The sequence below is a fragment of the Podarcis liolepis genome, assembly GCF_965112155.1.
Source record: "Podarcis liolepis genome assembly, chromosome: 13".
NCBI lineage: Eukaryota > Metazoa > Chordata > Lepidosauria > Squamata > Lacertidae > Podarcis > Podarcis liolepis.
This window is the reverse complement of record NC_139573.1, coordinates 29,056,580-29,078,941: the sequence shown is the minus strand read 5'-3', so window position 1 is coordinate 29,078,941 and position 22,362 is coordinate 29,056,580. Positions and strand designations below refer to the sequence as shown.

General features: G+C 47.2%; 1 protein-coding gene across 1 annotated transcript in view; it reads right to left on the bottom strand.

Annotated features, from left to right (window-relative positions):
• PPP1R1B (protein phosphatase 1 regulatory inhibitor subunit 1B) overlaps positions 1 to 19,851 on the bottom strand; it is a 50,726-nt gene extending 30,875 nt beyond the window's left edge. The window contains exons 1-3 of the mRNA XM_083470273.1: positions 19,489 to 19,851; positions 13,356 to 13,416; positions 6,852 to 6,874 (exon numbers count right to left, since the gene is read on the bottom strand). Coding sequence (XP_083326399.1) covers positions 6,852 to 6,874; positions 13,356 to 13,416; positions 19,489 to 19,569 — 165 coding nt within the window. The 5' untranslated portion in view covers positions 19,570 to 19,851. The remainder of the gene's footprint in view (positions 1 to 6,851; positions 6,875 to 13,355; positions 13,417 to 19,488) is intronic.
• Positions 19,852 to 22,362: the final 2,511 nt, after the last annotated feature.

The window sequence follows — 22,362 nt, the reverse complement described above, 5'->3', positions numbered from 1 at the left end:
ATGTTCCCTGCTCATTTTGGGGTTGGGAAACAGGTGAAAAAGGTACGCATTCTGTCTGACCTCCGCCAAGGGCTTTAGCTCCCCCCACCCAGAAAAAAAGGGGGGAAAGCAAGCTGCCAACTGGTGAATGGGGCGGCACACTCAGCGATTAAATGGATAATCTGATAAAACAACAGACAAGTCATGGGGAGAGTTTGAAAAGCAGCCAGTCTTTCTCAAAGGCACTAAGCTTCTGGCTCCTGACTCGCTGTCCCCAGGATCCCATTCCAGAACAGTACTTTGTCTCATATTAAAGAGGAATTTAATGTGATTGAAGATCAAGGGGAAGTCATGGAAAAATGCAAGCAGGAATAAATTTTCTCTGCAGGCTTGGGTGTGTTTGTGTGTGTGAGAGAGGGGTGGGATAAGCTCAAGAGCCAGACTTTCCAATGGGGCATTCTTTGTTTGTTTGAGTAAATTCCAAGGTCTTCTAGCGCAGCAGAATTGCAGATTGCAATGCCCAGGTGAAGGGCATTCAATGAAGAAACGCAGAGTCTCACAGTTGTTGCAGTCCCCTGGCCTTCATGTTTCCCCCCCTCTCCTGCACTTACTATTACAGTGGTACCTCAGGTTAAGAACTTAATTCGTTCCGGAGGTCCGTTCTTAACCTGAAACTGTTCTTAACCTGAAGCACCACTTTAGCTAATGGGGCCTCCCTCTGCCGCTGCGCCGCCGGAGCACAATTTCTGTTCTCATCCTGAAGCAAAGTTCTTAACCTGATGTAGTATTTCTGGGTTAGCGGAGTCTGTAACCTGAAGCGTATGTAACCTGAGGTACCACTGTACTGAAATAATGGCATAACCTCCCAACATTTCTCCGATGAAAATACAGATGCCCCATTCCATAATGATAATTTTACTATTTATACCCCACACATCTTACTGGGTTGCCCCAGCCACTCTAGGCAGGTTCCAACATATACAGTGGTACCTTGGGTTACATACGCTTCAGGTTACATATGCTTCAGGTTACAGACTCCGCTAACCCAGAAATAGTACCTCGGGTTAAGAACTTTGCTTCAGGATGAGAACAGAAATCGTGCTCCGGCAGCGCGGCAGCAGCAGGAGGCCCCATTAGCTAAAGTGGCACCTCAGGTTAAGAACAGTTTCAGGTTAAGAACGGACCTCTGGTACAAATTAAGTACTTAATCCAAGGTACCACTGTATAAAAATGTAATAAAATATTAAACCTTTTTTAAAAAAATAATCCCTATACAGACAGCTCGGGAGTCAAATAACTCCATACCCTCCAACATTTCTCCAATGAAAATAGGGAAAAGCAGGACATTCCAGGAAATCAGAAACCCGGATGGCTTCTCTAAATCAGCTAAATCCCTGGAACATAGGGACACATGGAGGATCTGTAATGGGGGAGCCCGAAAGATACCTAGCAGCTGAAGAAAGGAAGAGTCTACCTCTGCTTTCCAAAGTCAGCCACCTTTTTCTCTCAGCAACAGGATTATTCAGTTCAAACTGTGTCCTGTGTCTCTCTGCCACCTTTTAGAATGCTGGATTTTTTTCCATGTCTCAGTTTGAAAAAAACAAAAGAGCAATTATTCAGGCCACACCGATGGACAGCGTGGCTGCCTCATCTATTTCATCTGGCTTGACAGAAACAGAAATTTAGCAGGCGAAGCTTTTCTGAGTGTGGGAGATAAGTGACGGTGAAAAGTGTCACGTGCTGGGTTTAAGTTTCAGGCTGCTGTTCAAAGCACAGGGGGTGTAAGCTTTGCCACAGGGGTGGCCTTCCTGTGTGGCAGGAGGGCAGCTGTGCCGCTCTTCTCTTCCCTCTCCATCTTAAAAACGTTCTGGGAAACAGTTGCTTGCAGACGACCTGCTTACTGAGCATCCAGAGAGGGTAGATTATTTACTGTTCACTGAGCACTCATTCTGATTTCACTCTCAGGGTTTGCACACAATGGAGTTTACTGTGTTTTTGCTGGTGTGTTAGAGTTAGAAGATCTCTCTCTCTCTCTCTCTCTCTCTCTCTCTCTCTCTCTCTCTCTCTCTCACACACACACACACACACACACTTTTGATCCCTCAGTCAGAGGTGCCAACCTGAATAAAATACTGTATTGGGGAGGGGGCAAGTACTGTATTTTTCGCTCTATAAGACGCACCAGACCATAAGACGCACCTAGTTTTTGGAGGAGGAAAACAAGGGAAAAAATATTCTGAATCTCAGAAGCCAGAACAGCAAGAGGGATCACTGCACAACGATCCCTCTTGCTGTTTTGGCTTCTGGGATAGCTGCGCAGCCTGCATCCGCTCCATAAGACGCACACACATTTCCCCTTACTTTTTAGGAGGAAAAAAGTGAGTCTTATAGAGCAAAAAATACAGTCAGTCCTGCACCAAATAACTGATCACAAGTCATGGCACACATACACCATTTGAATGGAAATGCCCCCAGCCCCTCAAATATTTTATAGGGGGTGGTGGTGGTCAAAGAGATATTGGCCCCTGGGAGTTGGCTCCTATGCCTCAGCTTTACAGAAAACTGCACAAGCAATTTTCAATAGCCCGAGTGTGGTCTTTTGCAGACTTCTTGGGTGGGGAATTTTCTTTTTTTTAAAAACAAACAAACCCCAAGCACAGCTATCTATATGCACACCCTGTAGGTACTTAACTGGCACAATAGAATCAGCAAATGAGAAGGCAAGGACAAACACAAAAGGGATCGCCTACTGGTGTGCATGGGAAAGACCAAAGTTTTGCTTCCTATACAAATGTAAATAGATGCAGGGGTGGATTTTGATTAACAGCTAAATAATGCTCAAATGTGGACAAACTTTTACACTCCAAAAGCCTTATTTCTTCCCTCCAAAGGGTTCTACCCTCTCCTGTGTCTGTCAGGTTTGTGGGGCCTCTGGGCAACGGGCCCTGGGTGGGCCCCCTCTTCTGTCAGTGGGCCCGATGGACTTCCTTAGCTCCAAGCAGGAATGGGCTGATGGGTCTAACCACACTTAATTTCTCACAGAGATATTAGGTTGGGGGCACTGTGGGGGAAAAAGGGGGCTCAATCTAGTCACCTGCTGCTTTTCAGAACATCAGGCCAGAATAATGATGATGATGATGATGATAATGGACCCCAAGGTATCAGTGGGTCTGCCAGAGCGCTGGGGCCCTGGCAACTGTCTCAGAGGTTGCCAAGAGTTGATGCCTGCTGAAGTTTCTAAATGAATTGCCGACCTGAGCAATGCCGACCTGAGCAGAGACGCCAGTCATGTGCAGCCTGCTTTGAGGGTGGATAATTCTGCTGTGATTCTGTGCCAAGTGTGATTGAACGCTCTGCTGCAGAGATGAGGGAGAATCAGCAAGCCAGCGAAGGCTGATGGAAAGAGGCAACCTCAGAGCAGGGACCCATGCAGGGAGCGGTGGGTGGACTCCATGCAGGTCCCCCCAGAGCGCCCCGCCCCACCCTACCCTGCCCAGCTCACCCCGCCCCCATGGATGGCTTACTCTGCCCCCAGGCGCCTGAGCGACTAACTACACTGCTGCAGACTCCACTGTATCAAGTACCTAGGAGCCAGCTAGGGCTGAAGTCCTTTCACCCCTCCCCCAGTAAAACATTTGCGGGGGCCTGCCCCCCAGCCCAAGCTGATAGGCATTGCCATTCAAATTGTGTGCATGTGTTGCGTCTTGTGATTACAGTGGTACCTCTAGATACGAATGGGATCCATTCCGGAGCCCCATTCGCATCTAGAAGCAAATGTAACTAGCGATGGCATGTCTGCGCACGTGCACGTTGCTTTTCGCTGCTTCTGTGCATGCGTGTGATGTCATTTTGAGCATCTGCACATGCGCAAGCAGCGCAACCCGGAAGTAACGTGCTTCGTTACTTCCGGGTTGCTGCAGAGCACAACTTGAATGAGCTCAACCTGAAGCACAATCGACCCAAGGTATGACTGTATTTTATTTGAGCTGGCACCCCTCATCAAGTATTTTGGGTTCTGTTACGTATTTACTTGACCTCGCCACAATAATTTATTAGCATGCACTGGCACAAAGTTTGAGAATTCCTGGGTTAATTCATTCCAGCTCTCCTGTGAGTTTCCTCTTTGCTAGCTAAGGGCTGCTATTCAGCACAGTGCACAAAGATAAAGGCTCGTCCACACTCCTGTTTGTCCTGGGCCTGGAAAGCACAGGTCCAAGTGTTTTTCTGCTTGTCCCATGCTTTCCAGACTTTCCCTCACTCTTTAGAGCTAAATCGGAACAAATGGCAGTCTGCAGACAACCCAACTGCCCTTTGTTTGGATTTAGCACCAAAGAGTAGGTTTCCCTAGGGGTGGGGGAGCAGTGGGGCAAGCAGAGGTGCAGATAAAACCTGAGTTGCTCACTATTATTAATAATAATAATAACATTTATTAAACTTATTAGTCGCTTGCATCTGAAGGTCTCCAAGTGATTTACAGCAAAGAAAAATACACAATACATAATATTATAGGGGGAAAGGGGGTATCATATCATACATTAATTTTACATATAACATCTGTGGGGGGGCACAAGCTACATAAATAGTAGCGAGCAATATTAGCAATACTCAAATGATAAACAAATAAATACACTGATCCACTAATTAGCAAATAAACAAAACCTCAACCTCTCCCTATTTTGAGAATTATTCACCTTGAACCAACAATTCCCACCCCCCATTTAAGAAGAAGAAGAAGAAGAGTTTGGATTTGATATCCCACTTTATCACTACCCGAAGGAGTCTCAAAGCGGCTAACAATCTCCTTTCCCTTCCTCCCCCACAACAAACACTCTGTGAGGTGAGTGGGGCTGAGAGACTTCAGAGAAGTGTGACTGGCCCAAGGTCACCCAGCAGCTGCATGTGGAGGAGCAGGGAAGCGAACCTGGTTCCCCAGATTACGAATCCACTGCTCCTAACCACTACACCACACTGGCTCTCATGCGCTGTCTCTGAGACTCATGCAAGCAGAAGCTTGAATGCTGCGAAAATGCAATATTCTTCAAGCAGAACCATTTCCCCACCCACTGATTGCATAAAAGCCGGAGTTTTGATTTCCACGTTCACCTTAAAATGTTCTAAGCCTTTGTTCAGAGAAGCAGTAAGGAAGTCAACCACTCCTCCATATTCAGGAATTCTGCCTCCTCACACCCATAGATACTTGGAGGGGGAGGCTGGCTGTGCTTACGCAACAGCACTGAGGGGTAGTAAGCACCCTGCACTTATTCAGAAGCAGCCTCCTTCCTAGGCAGGCACACACACACGTGCAGAGTGAAAATGCACACCGTTTTGGGCGGCGTATAACATACTCCTCCAGAATATAGTGCAGCAATGCTTTTCAGAATGTGTTCTGGAGAAAACTGGGGCACCTCAGAATCCTATCATTATGTAGCCAATGAGATCAATGATGGGGAACAAGCTTCCCTGAAAGAAAGCTGGCGTGCCATTACTGTGAAATTTACTGTGTATTTTGGAATGCTGTCTGTGCTTTATGCAGTTGGACACCTCTTGAGATATCCGAACCAAAGTCTTCATGATGGTTCCTGAGGTCAAGAAGCAGGTTTTTGTCCATGTTTGGATACGATGGGGCACCATTTTAAATTAAGATGGAGGGCTGAAGCTTTTGCACAGCACTGATTTTTTGGTTTCTTAGAATTCCCAAGCAATGCTGAGTAAGAGCAGTGCTGGATTTATGTATAAGCTAAACAAGCTATAGCTTAGGGCCCCAATCTTTGGCCCCCCCCAAAAAAAATTTAAAGACTAAAAAACCTGGATGTACATTTCCAAAATACAAGATAAAAAACAAATAAAATAAAACCTACATACAGCAACAGTGTTTTGTGTTGTGTAGGCTCCTATGAAGTAAGTAATGGGCCCCACCTGCTAGCCTGCTCCCTAAAATATCACTGGTTGTCTCATTTCTATATATAGGGTGCCTACATTCTGCATGGACTGGTTGCATGGCGTAAATTACCATATAGCATATATTCAACACAAAAAACAGTGACAATTTGTTGTTGACAAAGGACAGCTGGACATATAAAGGGCCCCATTACCTTCAGTAGCTTAGGGCCTCATCAAACCTAAATCCGGTCTTGAGTAAGAGGCACTTAGTATACCAATAAAAAAAAGAATAATGGGGACATGCTACTTGGTTCTCTCTCTGATGGGGTCCAAGAGCCCTCCTGCCACCTTCCCAAAGCTTGCCCAACTTTGGGAAGGTGGCAGCAGAGCTCTGGCATCCTGTCAGCGGCCCTGGCACCGCCTTCCCAAAGCCCAGGAAGCTTCTGCCCTGTTTAGGGAGGGAGGTGCAATACTCCTGCGTGCACAATGTTGACCTTAGACTGCACTTGCAAGCTGGCGCCTCTGGCCCTAGCTGTTCCCCTTACGAAAAATTTTGCCGCACACCACAGCACCTAGGAATCCTGCCTGTGCAAATTGCCATTCCATCAGGATGGAAGAAAGCTGAGATACAGTGGGCGCTCGGGTTGTGAACGTGATCCATGCGGGAAGCACGTTCGCAACCCGCAGCGCCACGTGTGCACACGTGTGGGTCGCGATTTAGCGCTTCTGCACATGCACAAGTGTCGAAACCCGGAAGTAACCAGTTCCAGTACTTCCGGGTTCGACGCGGTGCGCAACCCGAAATCGCACAACCCGAAGTGTCTGTAACTCAAGGTATGACTGTATAAGCATGACAGGCAACCCAACATCTCCAGGAATCTCTGGGGACAAGGAATTACTATTAAACCAGATATGCCCTTGTAGCCTTTTTCACCCAACTGCTCCTTTCCTTTGCATGCCTTCTTCTCCTATGTATAACTGGTGATACTGACCTGGTATGGAGAACCTTCGTCTTCTGCAGCGAGCGGGTGAAGAAAGAAACAAACAAGAAAAGAGAGCAGTGTCAGTAAAAGCAAACAACAGATAGGCGTAGAATTGCAATCTGAATTTCCGCAATCTGAGACAGAAATACGCAACGTGGCATCCTCTAGATGTTGTGGAGGACACCCTCCATCATCCCTGGCCATTGATGGTGGCTGCTGGGATTTGCAGGCCACCAGGTTGGGGAGGCCTGCTCCAGGACACCGGGAGAGGTGCAAAGGACTTGATTCACGCTCATAGGCATTTTGTGGCAAAGTTGTGCTGGTGGCACAGGGCGTCTCATTCATGCATTCAAGCAACCAGGCAGGTGACCGCTTGGCAACTTGGCTGTGCGGAGGCAGCTTGGCACAGCAATCTATTTGTGTGACTGGCTCCCCGCATTGGGTTGATTTCAACAGTGCCTCTGCAAACCATGGGAGCTCATCAGCATGTTTTTAAACCACCCCAAACAGCACAGTGAGCCGCTTACGCAAATAGCTTTCCTGCATGGCATTGCCTGCAGTCGTGTTCAGAGAGTACCTGCTCAGCTGCTTGGATTTATGAACCAGGCTGGAATGTTTTACCTCCTATTCAGCAGTAATAACCTGGTTAAATCCATTATGCCTAGCGTGGGAGCAGCTGCCTCCCGGTTGCAGCTTCATGGGGTCCACTGATGAATGGAGCTATTGGTGGGCATAAGTCAGTGAAAGCCAAATAGTCTTTTGTAACTGTGCCTTTTTTGTGGAGAAGCCACCCCTCTCGCAATCCAACGCACAGGCCTTTCTTCAAAATCAGGCCCATGTCAGCAACTGGGAACATAGACCCGCCCCCAATTGTTCCTATTTTCCAGGGACAGTCCCAGATTTTCAGAAGCCATCCCAATTTCTGATTTGATCCTGGAATGTCCCGCTTTCCCTTAGGACGTCTCTATTTTCATCAGACAAACGTCAGAGGTATGGAGTTATGCAACCCCAAAGCCCAGGAGATAAGAGACCATACAACCTTTAGAAGACATCTGAAGGCAGCCCTGTATAGGGAAGTTTTTTAAAATGTTTAATGTTTTATTATGTTTTTATATGTGTTGGAAGCCACCCAGAAGGGCTGGGGTAGCTCAGTCAGATGGGTGGGGTATAAACAGTAAAATTATTATTATTATCTAATAGGAAATCCCTATTTCACTGGAGAAATGTTGGAAGGTACTGTATGGGGATGGGGTAGAGCTTCATTTCATTACCAAGCCTGACTGCTGAAATGCCCTCTTCTCCTTAGCTCCTTAAAGAAGCATCTGGGCACTCTGCCCCACCCTGTTTTTGGTGGAGAGCCTCTGGCTGCCCAGCTGTTGTCTGGACTCCAACTCCCAACAACCCCAGCTTACAAGGCCAATTGCCATGGATGATGGGAGTTGTAGTCCGGCAAACATCTCGAGGGCTACAAGGTTCCCATCCCTGTTTTTAGATCAGCTGAGCATGGCGTTTAGAACAAGGAGAGGACTCAGAAAGGTGGAACTCTGGAACTCACCCTCCAGTGGTTAGCCAAAACCCAGGTTTCATCCTGGGCCTCTGCCAGACCTTTTGGCTTGGAAAAAATGTTCAACTGCCAGGGATAAACAATGCTCTCTCTGTGTATCTTGTTTTCTGAAAATTATCTTCACGTTTAAAAAAATACTGTTTGTGTCTTGGTTATGAGCTGCCCAGATCTTCAGTGTGAAGAAGAACCTCTCCAATTAAACGTGTCCATGATCCCAAGAGATCGCAACCTTGCTTAATGTGCCTGAGCTCCGCAGAACCCATTTCTGTACGTTGGGCCACAGATCGGTGGTGGAGCACATTCGTTGTTTATGGAAGGGCCTGGGCCCAGGCATCTTCTGACAGGGCTGGGAAATACTCCTACCTGAAATCCCCAGAGGGCCACGGCTTGGTTAGAGCAGGTGACGCTGAGTTGGATAGGCCAGTGGTTTGAGTTGGTACAAGGCAGCATCCTGCATCTCACACGCTCCTTTCCATCACCAGTATGTAACCACCTGGAGTTTAGATCTTCCAGAGTTAAAGCAATGGCTTATGGCAGGGGTGGCCAACTTCCAAGAGACTGCGATCTACTCACAGAGTTAAAAACTGGCAGTGATCTACCCCCTTTTGCGGGGTTCAGGTCAAACTTGTTGAGCTTCTTTAGGGAGGAGGAAAGTGACGTTGAGCTTTTTTTAGGAAGGAAAATCCTGTTTTTGGTGGTTCAGATGTTGAGCTTTTTTTAGGGAAGAAAGCCCCGTTTAGGGGAGCCAAAGTTGTTTAGCTTCTTTGGGGGTAGCCACTGATCTACCGGTGATCTACCACAGACATCCAGTGATCTACTGGTAGATCACGATCTGCCTGTTGGACATGCCTGGCTTATGGGAATACGTTAGCAAGGGGTCGCCAATCATGGGGACATTTGCAAATAGGTAAAAAATATAGGTAACCACCCACACCCAGGGACCAAGCACACCTATTTTACTGGCTACAAAGGAGTTGCTTCTTTCAAGTCTAAGGGACTGCGTGGACAGCACAGAAGGTCTCTGTGGGCACATCTTCACCCATGGGCACCACCTCTGGTTACCTCTGCATGAACATGGCTAGGAGTGCATCCTGATTGTCAGGCAGCCAAGGATCCAACTCCCGCAGCAGGTTGCCAGGAATGGACAAAACAAGGAAAAGTCCTAACCATCTGCATTTATGCAATATTCACAGAGAGGCTTGAGAGTGTGGCCTCTCGGAATAATGGCGTTGCTCTGGGTGAAACCCCATCCCCTCCGTCTCTCCCACTTCCTCATGAGTCAGTGCTATGGGTGCTGGAAAATACCCTTTGCCTTTGAGCTCTTTGCTCTCCTACTTTCAAGGCCCACCGTGTTCTGGGAGAAAGGGGGCGGGTCTTGAATGCTTTCTAAAGACACTGAGTCCATCAGCTGTTTCTCCCCTATTGCTTCTTCTTCTTCTTCTTCCTCCTCCTCCTCTCCCATTATTTCCCAGCTTTTCCCTTCATCTGCCTCTGAGGTGTGACCTCCCTCAAACTTCTGTTGTCATTCTGAACTGTCTCCTTCTTCTCTGGAAGGGTCAGGCTGGGGAGGTGGTCTGCACCATTCCTCTTCCGCCCAGACCCTGACACTGATGGGAGTTTGTTGCAGAACTTCTCAGATGCTTTTGCATCGTGGACATATCGCCGCCACCAATGTGTCTGCCTTTTAGTGGTTTCACCTGGATAAAATGACCTGTTGTGTATGTCCACAGTCACAAGTAGATTTTTGTGACGGGCTGTTTGTTATGTGACATTTCTGTGGGTGGGCTCCATCACCACACTGCTGCTTCTGTTTGTTCCTCACCTGAGCACAACCTAGCCTTTTTTGTTCCTTATGGGATGCACAGCATGGAGATAGTGGATGGAGAAAGCCCCCCCCCCCCATAATGAAACTGAATGCTGGAAGATTCAGGACAGATAAAAGTACCATCTTTTTCGCCCTATAGGACGCACTTTTTCCCCTCCAAAAATGAAGGGGAAATGTGTGTGCGTCCTATGGGGCGAATGCAGGCTTTCGCTGAAGCCTGGAGAGCGAGAGGGGTCGGTGCGCACTGACCCCTCTTGCTCTCCAGGCTTCAGGAAGCTCGCCACAAGCCTTGGGAGCTCCACGGGAGTTTCTGTTGGGCTCCCAAGGCTTGCGGATAGCAGCCTGCATCCTGAAGCCGGGGGCGCGCTGCACAGCGCGCCCAGGGCTTTGCGCAGATATCAGGCAGCCCCACAAGCTCGGGGGACAGCGGGGAGGCGGAGCAACAAAATCCCGCTGTTCCCCGACCTGGTTTTGGGGGGGGAAATAATTATTTCCTCCAAAAAAAACTAGGTTCGCCCTATGGGCCGGTGCGCCCTATGGGGCGAAAAATACGGTAAGTACTTCTTCCTGCAGTGTGTAGTTCAGCTACGGATCTGGCTCCCACAGGAGGCAGGCATGGCCACAAACCTGGATGGCTTTAAAAGAGGATTGGACAAATTTGTGGAGGAAAGGGCCATGATCTATGATCTATGTTCTGCCTTCCCCAGTTGAAGCCAGCAATGCTTCCGAATACCATCTGCTGGAAACCACAGGAGAGGAGAGTGCACTTTTGGTCAAATCCTGCTTGCAGGTTTCCCACAGGGTGGCCACTGTAAGAACGGGATGCTTTGCTTGATCCAGCACACTCCTCTTCGATTTTTAAGTGTGTCTATTTCCACTTCTCCTGCCAACCTAGCAGTTCGAAAGCATGTCAAAGTGCAAGTAGATAAACAGGTACCGCTCTGGCGGGAAGGTAAACAGCGTTTCCGTGCGCTGCTCTGGTTTGCCAGAAGTGGCTTAGTCATGCTGGCCACATGACCCGGAAGCCGTACGCCAGCTCCTTCGGCCAATAAAGCGAGATGAGTGCCGCAACCCCAGAGTCGGCCATGACTGGACCTAATGGTCAGGGGTCCCTTTGCCTTTACCTATTTCCACTTATTGCTGCTTACTAAAGACACGTCTGAATTTCAACAAGGCAGCTCAGAGGAAGTGTTCGCTCAGGACCTCTGCACAGTGCATGTATAATAATCCTATAATAATAATAATACAGAGGTCTTGCGAAATATACGTCAATCACAGACTCATAAACACTATGTGTGATATAAAGCCTCCCGGTCTGGAAGCACGCAAGGTCTCATTTCAGAAATTAAGCCATTGTGTGTTAAGACACCCCAATGTGCGCTGCGAGAAACTGCACTCGCGGGGCCCAACTCTGAGGTCTGGAACGGAGCCAACCACTGGCAAATTCCAGCTGCAGTTAAGCAACAACGCTGCTCACCCACCGTTCCGACTGTGAAAGTTTCCTGGCCACATAAACATAGCTGGAGGATGTGTTGCGGAAAGTTCCTTGGGAGGGAATCAGCCCGTGGAATAGGTAGATTCTGTCCTTCATGCCCTGCCTGTCCCTGTACAACAAGGGAGGCTATTGTCCAGAGAAGGAACTACCAAGGGCTGGAAGGCTGTTCACTTCTAGCAAGAGATACTGAGGAACATAGTCTTATTTTCCAGCTGCTTGGATGGAACCTTGAGCACAGAAAGAAACTCCAGCGATGAGCTTTCTTGCAATGCAGTTTGACAAGCAAGGCTTGTTATGGGGAGGGCGGGGGGCAGCAGCTGGCAGTTGCCTCTGCTTTCCGTGTTGGGGGGGTGGTATTTCCCTTCCTTGGTTCTTAGTTTACATTTTCCTTACAAAATATTTCTGAATCTTTAAGTTGTTTAGCGTGTGTTTATGCAGTATATCACTTATTTTTAAGCAGCTAATGTACTGTAGCAGCTAAGACTGTGAACTGGCCAGACTCCAGGCCGGATCTCACCCCAGCCACAAACGCACTAGGTGAGGAAGGGTCACAGCTGAGGGGTTCATAAAGAAGGCTGTAGCGGGTTCAAGCCCCCGCGTCTCCAGGTAGGGCTGGGAAGGATCCCTGTCTGAGAAGTTGCCAGTCAGCACCTACCGGTTTTCGCCAACCTGAAGGAAGTTGTAATTGAAAGCGCCAATAGGGCATCAAATTGACGAAGGCTGACGTAGACTTTATTCAGCAAGACAGGCCAATCATCTGGCTTGGTACAAGGCATTTGCCTACATCCCTAAACCACAAAATTCTCAGCTTCTAACTTCTATTCATCTGCCGTTTGGAGATTTTACCAGCCAACCTGACAGAGGTGTGGTTGTTTGGGGAGGGGGGGAGCAGGGTAAGGGACTGCTGATTTATAGCGTTGTATTTCTGAGTTGCTCTGTAACCAGAGTTCTTCGGCTGACGTCGTTTGTACAAATAAAAAAAAAAAAAGTTGTAAAACCAAGCCAATCAAATGTAACAGCTCCAGAACAGCCTTGGGTTACTGGGGTTTACAGGCATCTGAACAATTTTGAAATGTTCAGTATGCATCTTATCATACACATGCAGAGATTTTATAAATCGAGAACAGGAATCGGAAGGAAGGTTGTTTAGCTTATCCCAAAAATATTTTAAAAAATTGTTGTTGTTCTCAAGGAAACAGTGTCTGGATTTTGTTTTTTGGCAAAAGAAGGTCTCTGCCATACAGTCTGTTACCTGTTTTCCTCCCTAACCCCTGCCTGTACCCCTGCTATCTCCAGCTGAAGGATCTAAATCAGGAACGGGGAACATTGTACTCCAGATGTTGCTGAACTACAACTCCCATCAGCCCTAGCATGCATGGCCAATGGTCAGGGATGATGGGATTGTAGTCCAGTGACTTCTGAAGAGCCATAGGTTCCTCACTCTTGGTCTAGATGGGCCAACATTCTGACTTGATATAAACCACTTTTGAATGTTCATACATATTCAAATGCTGCCACTGTGGACCTAAGGATATAAGAAAAGCCAAAGGCCTGTCTGGTCCACACCCCAGGCCACCTGTCCTCTTCTCCTTCCCCCATCCTGGCCTGATAAGAAGAATTAAGACTCACCAGGGGATGATGTTTCTGACAGCTGGAACAGCAAGGCTGGAGTTGGTCTTCGTCGGCGGATCTGGAACGGAAATCATATGGAGGATTTGTTAGTTTTGCAGAGGAATATGAGAAGGAAAAAGATGGGCAATGCATTCTTCTTCTTTTTTTGTAAGGGTGAGGTTCTGAGAACACACCACTCCCGCCAATTTTGCCTGTACAAATTCACAAGCCAGGTACCGCAAGGTCTTCTCTGTGAGACAAGACTTTGAGCATGTTTGGGAGCTGCAACTAGGGCCCCATTCCTGGATTTGGGAATGAGCACTGGGACCGCCAGTTTCCCCCATGCCCTGTCCTCCTTCAGCCTTGTGGGCACAATTTAAGGTACTGCTTTTGGCTTCCCTCTCCTGTTCCTTCCACGGCCATAGATGCAAATTAGAGTGCATTCAGACATGGGGGACCACAGAATCATATCATTGTCATAGAGGGTCATCTAGTCCAACCCCCTGCAATGCAGGAATCTTTTGCCCAACGTGGGGCTCAAACCTACGACCCTAAGCTTTAGAGTCTCCTGCTCTACCGACTGAGCTATAGAGGCTGCATTTGTCTCCCTAGCTGAAATGCCAGCACTTCTGTCCCTGTCCATAACATTTGTTTCTCATTGCATCACCTGCTGCATTACGAAACTGTGGCTTTTTGACCGATATACCACCCTGCCGCTCTACATTTCATTCCCACCGGTGGGTGTGGTGTGACTCAACAGCGGACGTCATCGAACACGTCGTTGCCACACACACACACCACCCTTCATGTGCACGTGCACTTCTGCCCCCCCCCGATTCACACAGCAGGGAGGACCTCTATGCCAGAACCACCACCACCCCACATTTCGTACTGCAATTTTCCAGGTTAACGGGGTTGCGGACAAAGCAATTAACAGGGAAATGAGTGCTAAATGTCAACTAAATTCTGCTAGATGGCCAGAAGTGGCCTTTACTTAATGTGGAAGAAGATGTAAAAGGCAAAAAAAATTGATCAGGTAAGGAAACTGGAATAAAGTGCTGTTTTAACACAGCCCTAGGTAATTGCCAGAGGTGCCTGGATTTCAGGGATGCCTCCCTCAGCTACATAAGTGGCTTGGGAAGAGAGCCCATGCCTGCTTCTTGGGAGGAGGCAGCTGAATTGGCTGGCAAGAGCTCCCTGGCATGCCAGAGAACAGGACTGGGTCCCTGCTGGTCTCCATTGGCTGCTCAGAGGGGAGGAAATAAAGACACATCAGATGCGAATGAGGAAAGAAGCAGCCAGCTCAGCTCTTCATAATTCAATATATTATTGTTATGCTGCTCAGCATACGAGAAAGCATTGGGGTGGGGAAGAGTTGGAAGGACTTTAATTTCCCTAGGAACACTTAAGGCCCCCCCCCTTCGAGGCCTCCTTTCCCCTCCCTGTGCATTCATCATTATTTGTGCTTGTGATGATATTGGGGCAGCCATATAATAATAATAATAATATGCTACCCTGCTAATCTTGCCTGTGGCTGCAAAGGTTTTGGGGTGCTAACACTACAGTGGTACCTCGGGTTAAGTACTTAATTTGTTCCGGGGGTCCGTTCTTAACCTGAAACTGTTCTTAACTTGAGGTACCACTTTAGCTAATGGGGCCTCCCGCTGCCGCCGCGCCGCCAGAGCACAATTTCTGTTCTCATCCTGAAGCAAAGTTCTTAACCTGAAGCACTATTTCTGGTTTAGCGGAGTCTGTAACCTGAAGCGTATGTAACCTGAAGCGTATGTAAGCCGAGGTACCACTGTACTTCATTTTCCATCATTGCCTGTTTGGAAACCTCTTGCTGAAATCCCATCGCTTTTCAGGTTACCTCCATTTTATCGTATTCTGCAACATGTTTCTGACACAATCATAGGGCATTGTAGGGAGTGGATTTATTCTGCTTTCATTTGTTCCACGATTCTCCCCCAGTGCTGTTGCTGTCCGGAGGGGCTACAGTGTAACAAAAGCAAGGCAGAAATAAACCAGAACATATGCAGTATGAAAAGTTATGGAATTTCATCAAGGAGTTACAGTATGTGCACCGATTGGACAGGAAGTATGTGACCAACTCTAAAAAACTTTGCAGGAGCAGGCAGCTGGGTTGCGTGTGACGACCCCAAGAGCATCATGAGAACAAATCATCGTGAATGTGAAACAAAGAATACTTCCTGATGTTCTCCACCTTCTTATCAGCACGTGTTTCTGTCATGGTGACTCTGGAGTCAGGTTCCTCATCTTCAGGGGTTAGGGGTGAAGACCCTGGTGCAGAAGGGGAAGGGCATTCGGGGACAGCCCTTTTCAGACATAGGAGTCAACTCCTAGGATCCAAGGTCCCTTTGGTCCCCCATAAAATATTTGAGCCCCCCAAGGTTGATGGGTATTGCCCAGAGCCGGATTCAGGTTTGATGAGGCCCTAAGCTACTGAAGGTAATGGGGCCCTCCATATGTCCAGCTGTCCTTTGTCAACAACAAATTGTTGCTGTTTTTTGTGTTGAATATATGCTATATGGTAATTTATGGACCTAATAAGTATCTAAAGCCATTTGCACATGTTGCCATGCAACCAATCCATGCAGAATGCAGGCACCCTGTATATAGAAATGAGCAAACCAGTGATATTTTAGGGAGCAGGCTAGCAGGTGGGGCCCATTACTTACATCATAGGAGCCTATACAAAACACTGTTGCTGTATGTTGGCTTTATTTTATTTGTTTTTTATCTTGTATTTTGGAAATGTATATCCAGGTTATTTTTTCTTTAATTTTTTGGGGGCCCACCAAGAGAGTGGGGACCTAAGCTATAGCTTGTTTAGCTTATACGTAAATCCGTCACTGGTATTGCCATTCAAATGATGTGTGTGTGCTGTGTCATGTGATCAGTTATGCTGGGTGGGGTTTACCAGGGCCCCCCAATATTTTATTCATAAGCCTGTAGGGCCAGTATCTGTCCGCTGCCTACCTCTCTCAAGGATGAGGCACTGCCATCATCTGACTGGACTCCATTGCCAAAGACCCAGGAAGACCGAAGGCTCGTTTCTCCACTGCAGTAAAGGATCCCTGGATGATTAAGTTCAGCCAAAGGCTACTACGGGGTTGCGGCACTCATCTCGCTTTCAGGCCGAGGGAGCCTGTGCTTGTCCACAGACAGCTTTCTGGGTCATGTGGCCAGCATGACTATACCACTTCTATACCACAACGGAACACCGTGGCAGAAACCAGAGCGCACGGAAACACCGTTTACCTTCCCGTCACAGCAATACCTACGGTATTTATCTATTTGCACTGGCGTGCTTCCGGACTGCTAGGTTGGCAGGAGCTGGAACAAAGAAAAGGGAGCTCACCCCATTGCATGGATTCGAACTGCCAACCTTCTGATCGGCAAGCCCAAGAGGCTCAGTGGTTTTGGACTGCTGGGTTCGGACTGAGCCTCTTGGGCTTGCCACTCAGAAGGTTGTCGGTTCGAATCCGCACAATGGGGTGAGCTCCTGTTGCTCTGTCCCAGCTCCTGCCAACCTAACAGTCTGAAACCACTGAGCCTCTTCTGATTGGCAAGCCCAAGAGGCTCAGTGGTTTAGACCACAGCACCACCCATGCCCCTCGGCCTGAAAGCGAGATGAGTGAGCGCTGCAACCCCATAGTCACCTTTGACTGGACTTAACTGTCCAGGGGTTCTTTACCTTTACCTCCACTGCAGTAAGAGGTTATTGGAGAAGGCTGGACCCTTTAAAGCAGCACAGGTGGTGTTAACCGTTAAGCTGCACCCACTGCAAGAGGCATTTTATATTTACAATTTTGTGCAGCTGCACTCATGGAATGTATGCATATATAGCTGACAGCTTTGTGCATCTGACAAGATATTTTCTATAATCCATTCCCCGCTTACGCCAGCTGCCATATATTGGTTAGTCTTCAGAGGTCCAAAAAGATTCTCCTTTGCTTTGGTTGCTGTTAGTACCCCTCTGGAATTTGGAATTGGTTGCTACCAAGATCTAACAGTCTCCTGAGATAGCTCAGTCAGCAGAGCATGAGAGTCTTAATCTCAGGGTCGTAGGTTTGAGCCCCACACTGGGCATTGCAGGGGGTTGGACTAGATGCCCCACGGTGTCCCTTCCAACTCTACAAGGCTGTGATTCTGTAATTCTTCCCCTGTACTAGCCAACCCATGCTCTGTGTGTGTAAAAGAAAGGAAGATTCACTGCCTTTCAGACTAACCTACTTCACAAAGTTGTTGTGGAGAAAAAAGATGGTCTATAAATGCAATCCATCAATGCTGTACAGTCGATAGCCTCAACACTGATACAGTTAAGTTCCACTAGTTTCCATGAGAAAGGTTTAAACACGTGCTTAACTCTCACATTCGAAAGTGCATCTTTCTTACTAGATCGTGGCTCTAGAAATTATAATACGGTGGTACCTCGGGCTACATACGCTTCAGGTTACACACTCCACTAAGCCAGAAATAGTGCTTCAAGTTATGAACTTTGCTTCAGGATAAGAACAGAAATCATGCTCCGGCGGCGCGGCGGCAACAAGAGGCCCCATTAGCTAAAGTGGTGCTTCAGGTTAAGAACAGTTTCAGGTTAAGTACGGACCTCCGGAACGAATTAAGTACTTAACCCGAGGTACCACTGTAATTTCTGTAGCACTTTTAGTGTGCAAATTACATTATGATTATGCGTGTGTGGATGTGGGTGTGCATATCCTTACATACAGAAACCCAAGAGATAGGCTGTAAGTATTGGCATTTTATGGATGGTGAACAGAGTTTGCAAGCCAGTGACTTATTTGCTCAACGCCACTCACAGAAAACTTCTGGCCGGAGGCTATGTATAGTACGTGGGCATGTGGAATTAACTAATTAGAGAGAGAGAGAGTGAAATCTGCATCTAGGTAACTCAAATTCTGGAAAAGTGGGCATCTGCAAACACACATATATTTGCTTATTTTGCATCGCACATTCTCTTCGGTTGGTCACAGGGAGGAGCAAAGAGTAGAGAGCAGATGCTCCACCCCCTGATCTCTGGAGATCCTGTTTTTAAGAGCCCTGTTTCTGATTTCAGAGATTCCACCAGGACTTGTCCTCACACTTCCACTGAGAAGTTTCCAAAGCCATAAGGACCAGAAACCATGGTTGTAAAAAAGTGGACAAAAGTTACAATTTTCAAAGTGTTGATTTCTTCGCTGTGTGTGTATGTGTGTGATTGCATGGTTTAAGTGTGAAATTGCAAAAAGCGCAAAGGCAAGTGTGAAAATCAGGGATTTGCATCTGATGTGAGAATTTGCTCATTGGAGTAAAAATAAATGCATGAAAAGAAAGTTTGGACGCACACTGAATGTGGGGTGTGCAGGAATGTATACTTAAATGGCCATCGTGGGATAAAAGTGCCTACTTTTTATAAATAAGCTTGGATTCAGGGGTGGTTGTGCAAGAAGAGCGAACAGTGCACACCTGGGCGTGTGTGTGCACCTGTGGAAGGAGGAAATAAAGTGCATTTCCAATGCATTAACTGTATTTTCCTAGTTGGGTTCATTAGTTCATTTTGGTCTTGCATTCACAGGTGTTACTTGCATGCAAGTCACTTAAATCCCTACGTAAATACACAATGCTTCAAATACTAAATTCTCTTACTTAGCTGGTTCATACACCCCGCTCTTCAACAGGTTTCTGGGAAGGCTTACACAAAGTTAAAACGGCAATGATGCAAAGTACAAGAAAACTCTTAACACGTTTTTAAAAAAGGAGCACTAAAATGCTCACAGCAGAAAAGAGTGGAAGCCACACACATTCGATATAAGAAATACGCATCGTACAAAGGGCATTTCATAGACGCGCTTAATCTGAGGACTCGGAAATAAGTCCCACAGATTTCAGCAAGTCTTCCTTCCCTGTAATATATATATATTTTAGACCGAAGTTCCTGTGTTTCCCGTCTCTCTGTGTGTGTTAGAACATGAAGCACATTGGATGTGCTTATTTGCATTGCAAGCTGAAAGATTGCCTGCGAGAGACTCCGGCAAATCAGTGCCAGCTCACACTTCCCAGCAACTTGATCCCTAAGTCCCAAGCCGCCTCTTCCGCCCCCCCTGACCCTAACCCTCGTCCCCCTTACCATTTCCACCGCTCTGGGGTCCAGCTGGCTAGGGGGAGCAGGCACAGAGAACTGGATCTTCTTCCTCTCCTTCGGGTCCATTGTAGCAGAGCCCGTGTCTTCTTCCAGCCTACGCCAAGGAAGAGTGCCCCCCACTCACTCTGCCCCTCTTGTGAAGGATGGGGATGGGGGTCTCTGGATCTCTTGCCAGCCCCCTTCTGGATCCAGCTCCCTGGGAGAGACGGACCCCCCTCAACAGCAGCAGCAGCAGCAGAGGTGCCCGGTGCCAACTTCCCTCTCTGCGAAAGGCAACTGAGGGTAGCTGAGCTCAAATCTCATTCCTGCTGCGTTGGGGAACTGTGTAGGTAGAGACGCGAGGGCAGGAGGAGGCAGGGAAGAGAGGGGGTGGGAGGGGGTGGGGAGAGGAGGGGAGGGGCAGCTGGCTGCTCTCCAGAGGCAATCTGAATTATTTAATCCTCTTCTCCCAAGGCAGGTGGGCACCAGGAGGACTCAGCCTCTTAACAAGCCCTCGGCTGGGTGCCCATTAAAAGGACGCCAGTCAAAGGATGCCAACTGCCCGCCTTCAGCTGTGTGTGTGAATGAGCAGAGCTCTGGAGGTGACGGGGGAGCAAACACCCAAAGTTGGCTCTTTTGGCAAGGCTTCGATTCATCAGCCTGAGAGCCTCCCCCTTTCTTTAGGTTCAGGTCTTCAGCCCCAGGACATACTGAAATGGAAAGATTTGAAATTATGAGGAAGACAAAGAGAGTGCCTCTGAACATGTGCAGAGTGCTTTAGTGCTGGCACCTTTTATTTATTACTGTATTTTCCCATGTATAAAACGCCCCCCCCCAATTTTTTTGAACCCTTTTATTAAAAAACAAATCTTTAGGGTTGCCAAATCTCTAGAAGTGAAAATCCAGATGATCAGCGGTGGCAGCAAGTTTCTCACCTTTTTTTGGGGGGGGGCAATCTCTCTCAAAGTTTTTTTAACGATCCATGTATAAGACGACACCCAACTTTTGACAAAAAAACACACAAATAAAGCAAAAAATGTTTTCTTATACAGAGAAAAATATGGTAATTTTTACACTCACAACCCATGTTTTATATACCGCCCCTGCCCCGCAAAGAGCTCAAGGTTCTCCTCCCCCCTTTTACTCTTACAGCAACCCTGTGAGACAGGCTAGGCTTGAGAGGCACTGATTGGCCCAAAGCCACCTAGTGAGGTCTTTTGACTGAGGAGGGATTAGAACCCTGATCTTGCAGTTCCTGGTCCATAATCTTTTGCACTGGATTATCATACTCCTGCCCTTGTCTCCATCCCACTTTAAAAACAAACTTAGTTTTTGAGAGAGAGAGAGAGAGAGAGAGAACTTTTGCTTGCAGGGCTGCAGGGCAAACAGAAAAATAACACACCCCAGCCACCAGTAATTTGCTCAGATACCTAAATCCACCTCTGTATATATAAAGGGGCATGTGAGAATTTTAAGCACACTTTTTGTTGGTCATGGGTTTAGGCTCTTTTAACTACCTGCCTGTGCTCCTACCTCACTTTCACCAACGGGTGACTGCAAGCAGCCTACGAACACCTGGGAGCAAGAGCTATGCCAGGCTTGGCTCTGAGAGGGCGTTCCCTGTGCCCCTGATCCAGCAGGATTCGGCTCCGGCTCCCACCAGCTAATGGGTGGTAAAGCCCAAAGGTGCTTTCCCTTGCTGACACACCATCAGGAACAGGCTTTAAGGCTCCTGGTTGTGCATGGGCAACCGTCTCCACTTGCCCCATACGTGACATCACAGATGTGACATCATATGACATCATATGGCATGGGGGGGCAGACATACTTTCTCTGGGGCGTTCAAAGTGGTGTACATACTTTGGAAGAATGGCAGATGAAGGTGATAGACTATATGGAATTGGCAGAAATGACTGGAAGAATCAAGGACCAGGAAGAAGAGTCGGTGGAAGAAGATTGGAAGAAATTTAAAGATTATTTACAGAAATATTGTAAAATGAATGAATGTTAGAATGATGTTGGATAGAAATTAAGTGGTTTCTAGCTGTAATGCTTTAAGAGAATTTGAAAAAAGGTTTATAAATGGGTAAAAGCTTAATGGCAAGGATTTGCTGAACTAATAAATCTAAGTGGAATACAAAAAAGGGAGGTATGAGGAGGTCCGGGGAAATAAGCTTAAGGAAAATAAGAAACGGAAAATTAATGTGTTTTTAACTGTTTTTATTTTGTATTTTTCTTTTTCCATTTTTACTGTAATATGTTAAAAAATCTCAATAAATATCTTATAAAAAAAACAAAAACAAAGTGGTGTACATACTTCTCAACATCCTCTTTTTTATTCTCACAACAGCCCGGCAGGGTAGGTAAGGCTGAGAAAATAGTGCCCTTAATTCTGAGAGAGGCAGAATTCAACAGGTTTCATGTGAATGCGTTAAAACGCCAGAGACAGACTCTTTACAGAAGCCATCCTAGTTTCTGATTTGATCCTGGAATGTCCCACTTTTCCTTAGGATGCTCCTATTTTCATCAGAGAAATGTTGGAGGGTATGGAGTTACCCGACTCCTGAGCCATCTCAAAGCAGCCCTGTATAGGGAAGTTTTTTAATGTTTAGTCTTTTGTTATGTTTTTAATGTATGTTGGAAGCTGCCCAGAGTGGCTGGAGCAACCCAATCAGATGGGTAAGTGGATTATTATTATTCTCATCGAATAGGACCTCCCTGTTTTCACCAGAGAAATGTTGAAGGGTATGCAGAGCTGGAATGGAGAGCCTGTGGCTCTCCAAATTTTGTTGGACTACAATTCCCATCGTCCTTTGCAGGCTGAGTTGATGGGAGTGGAGTTCAGCAATATCTGAAGGGATATCCTAGACGGGGAGAAAC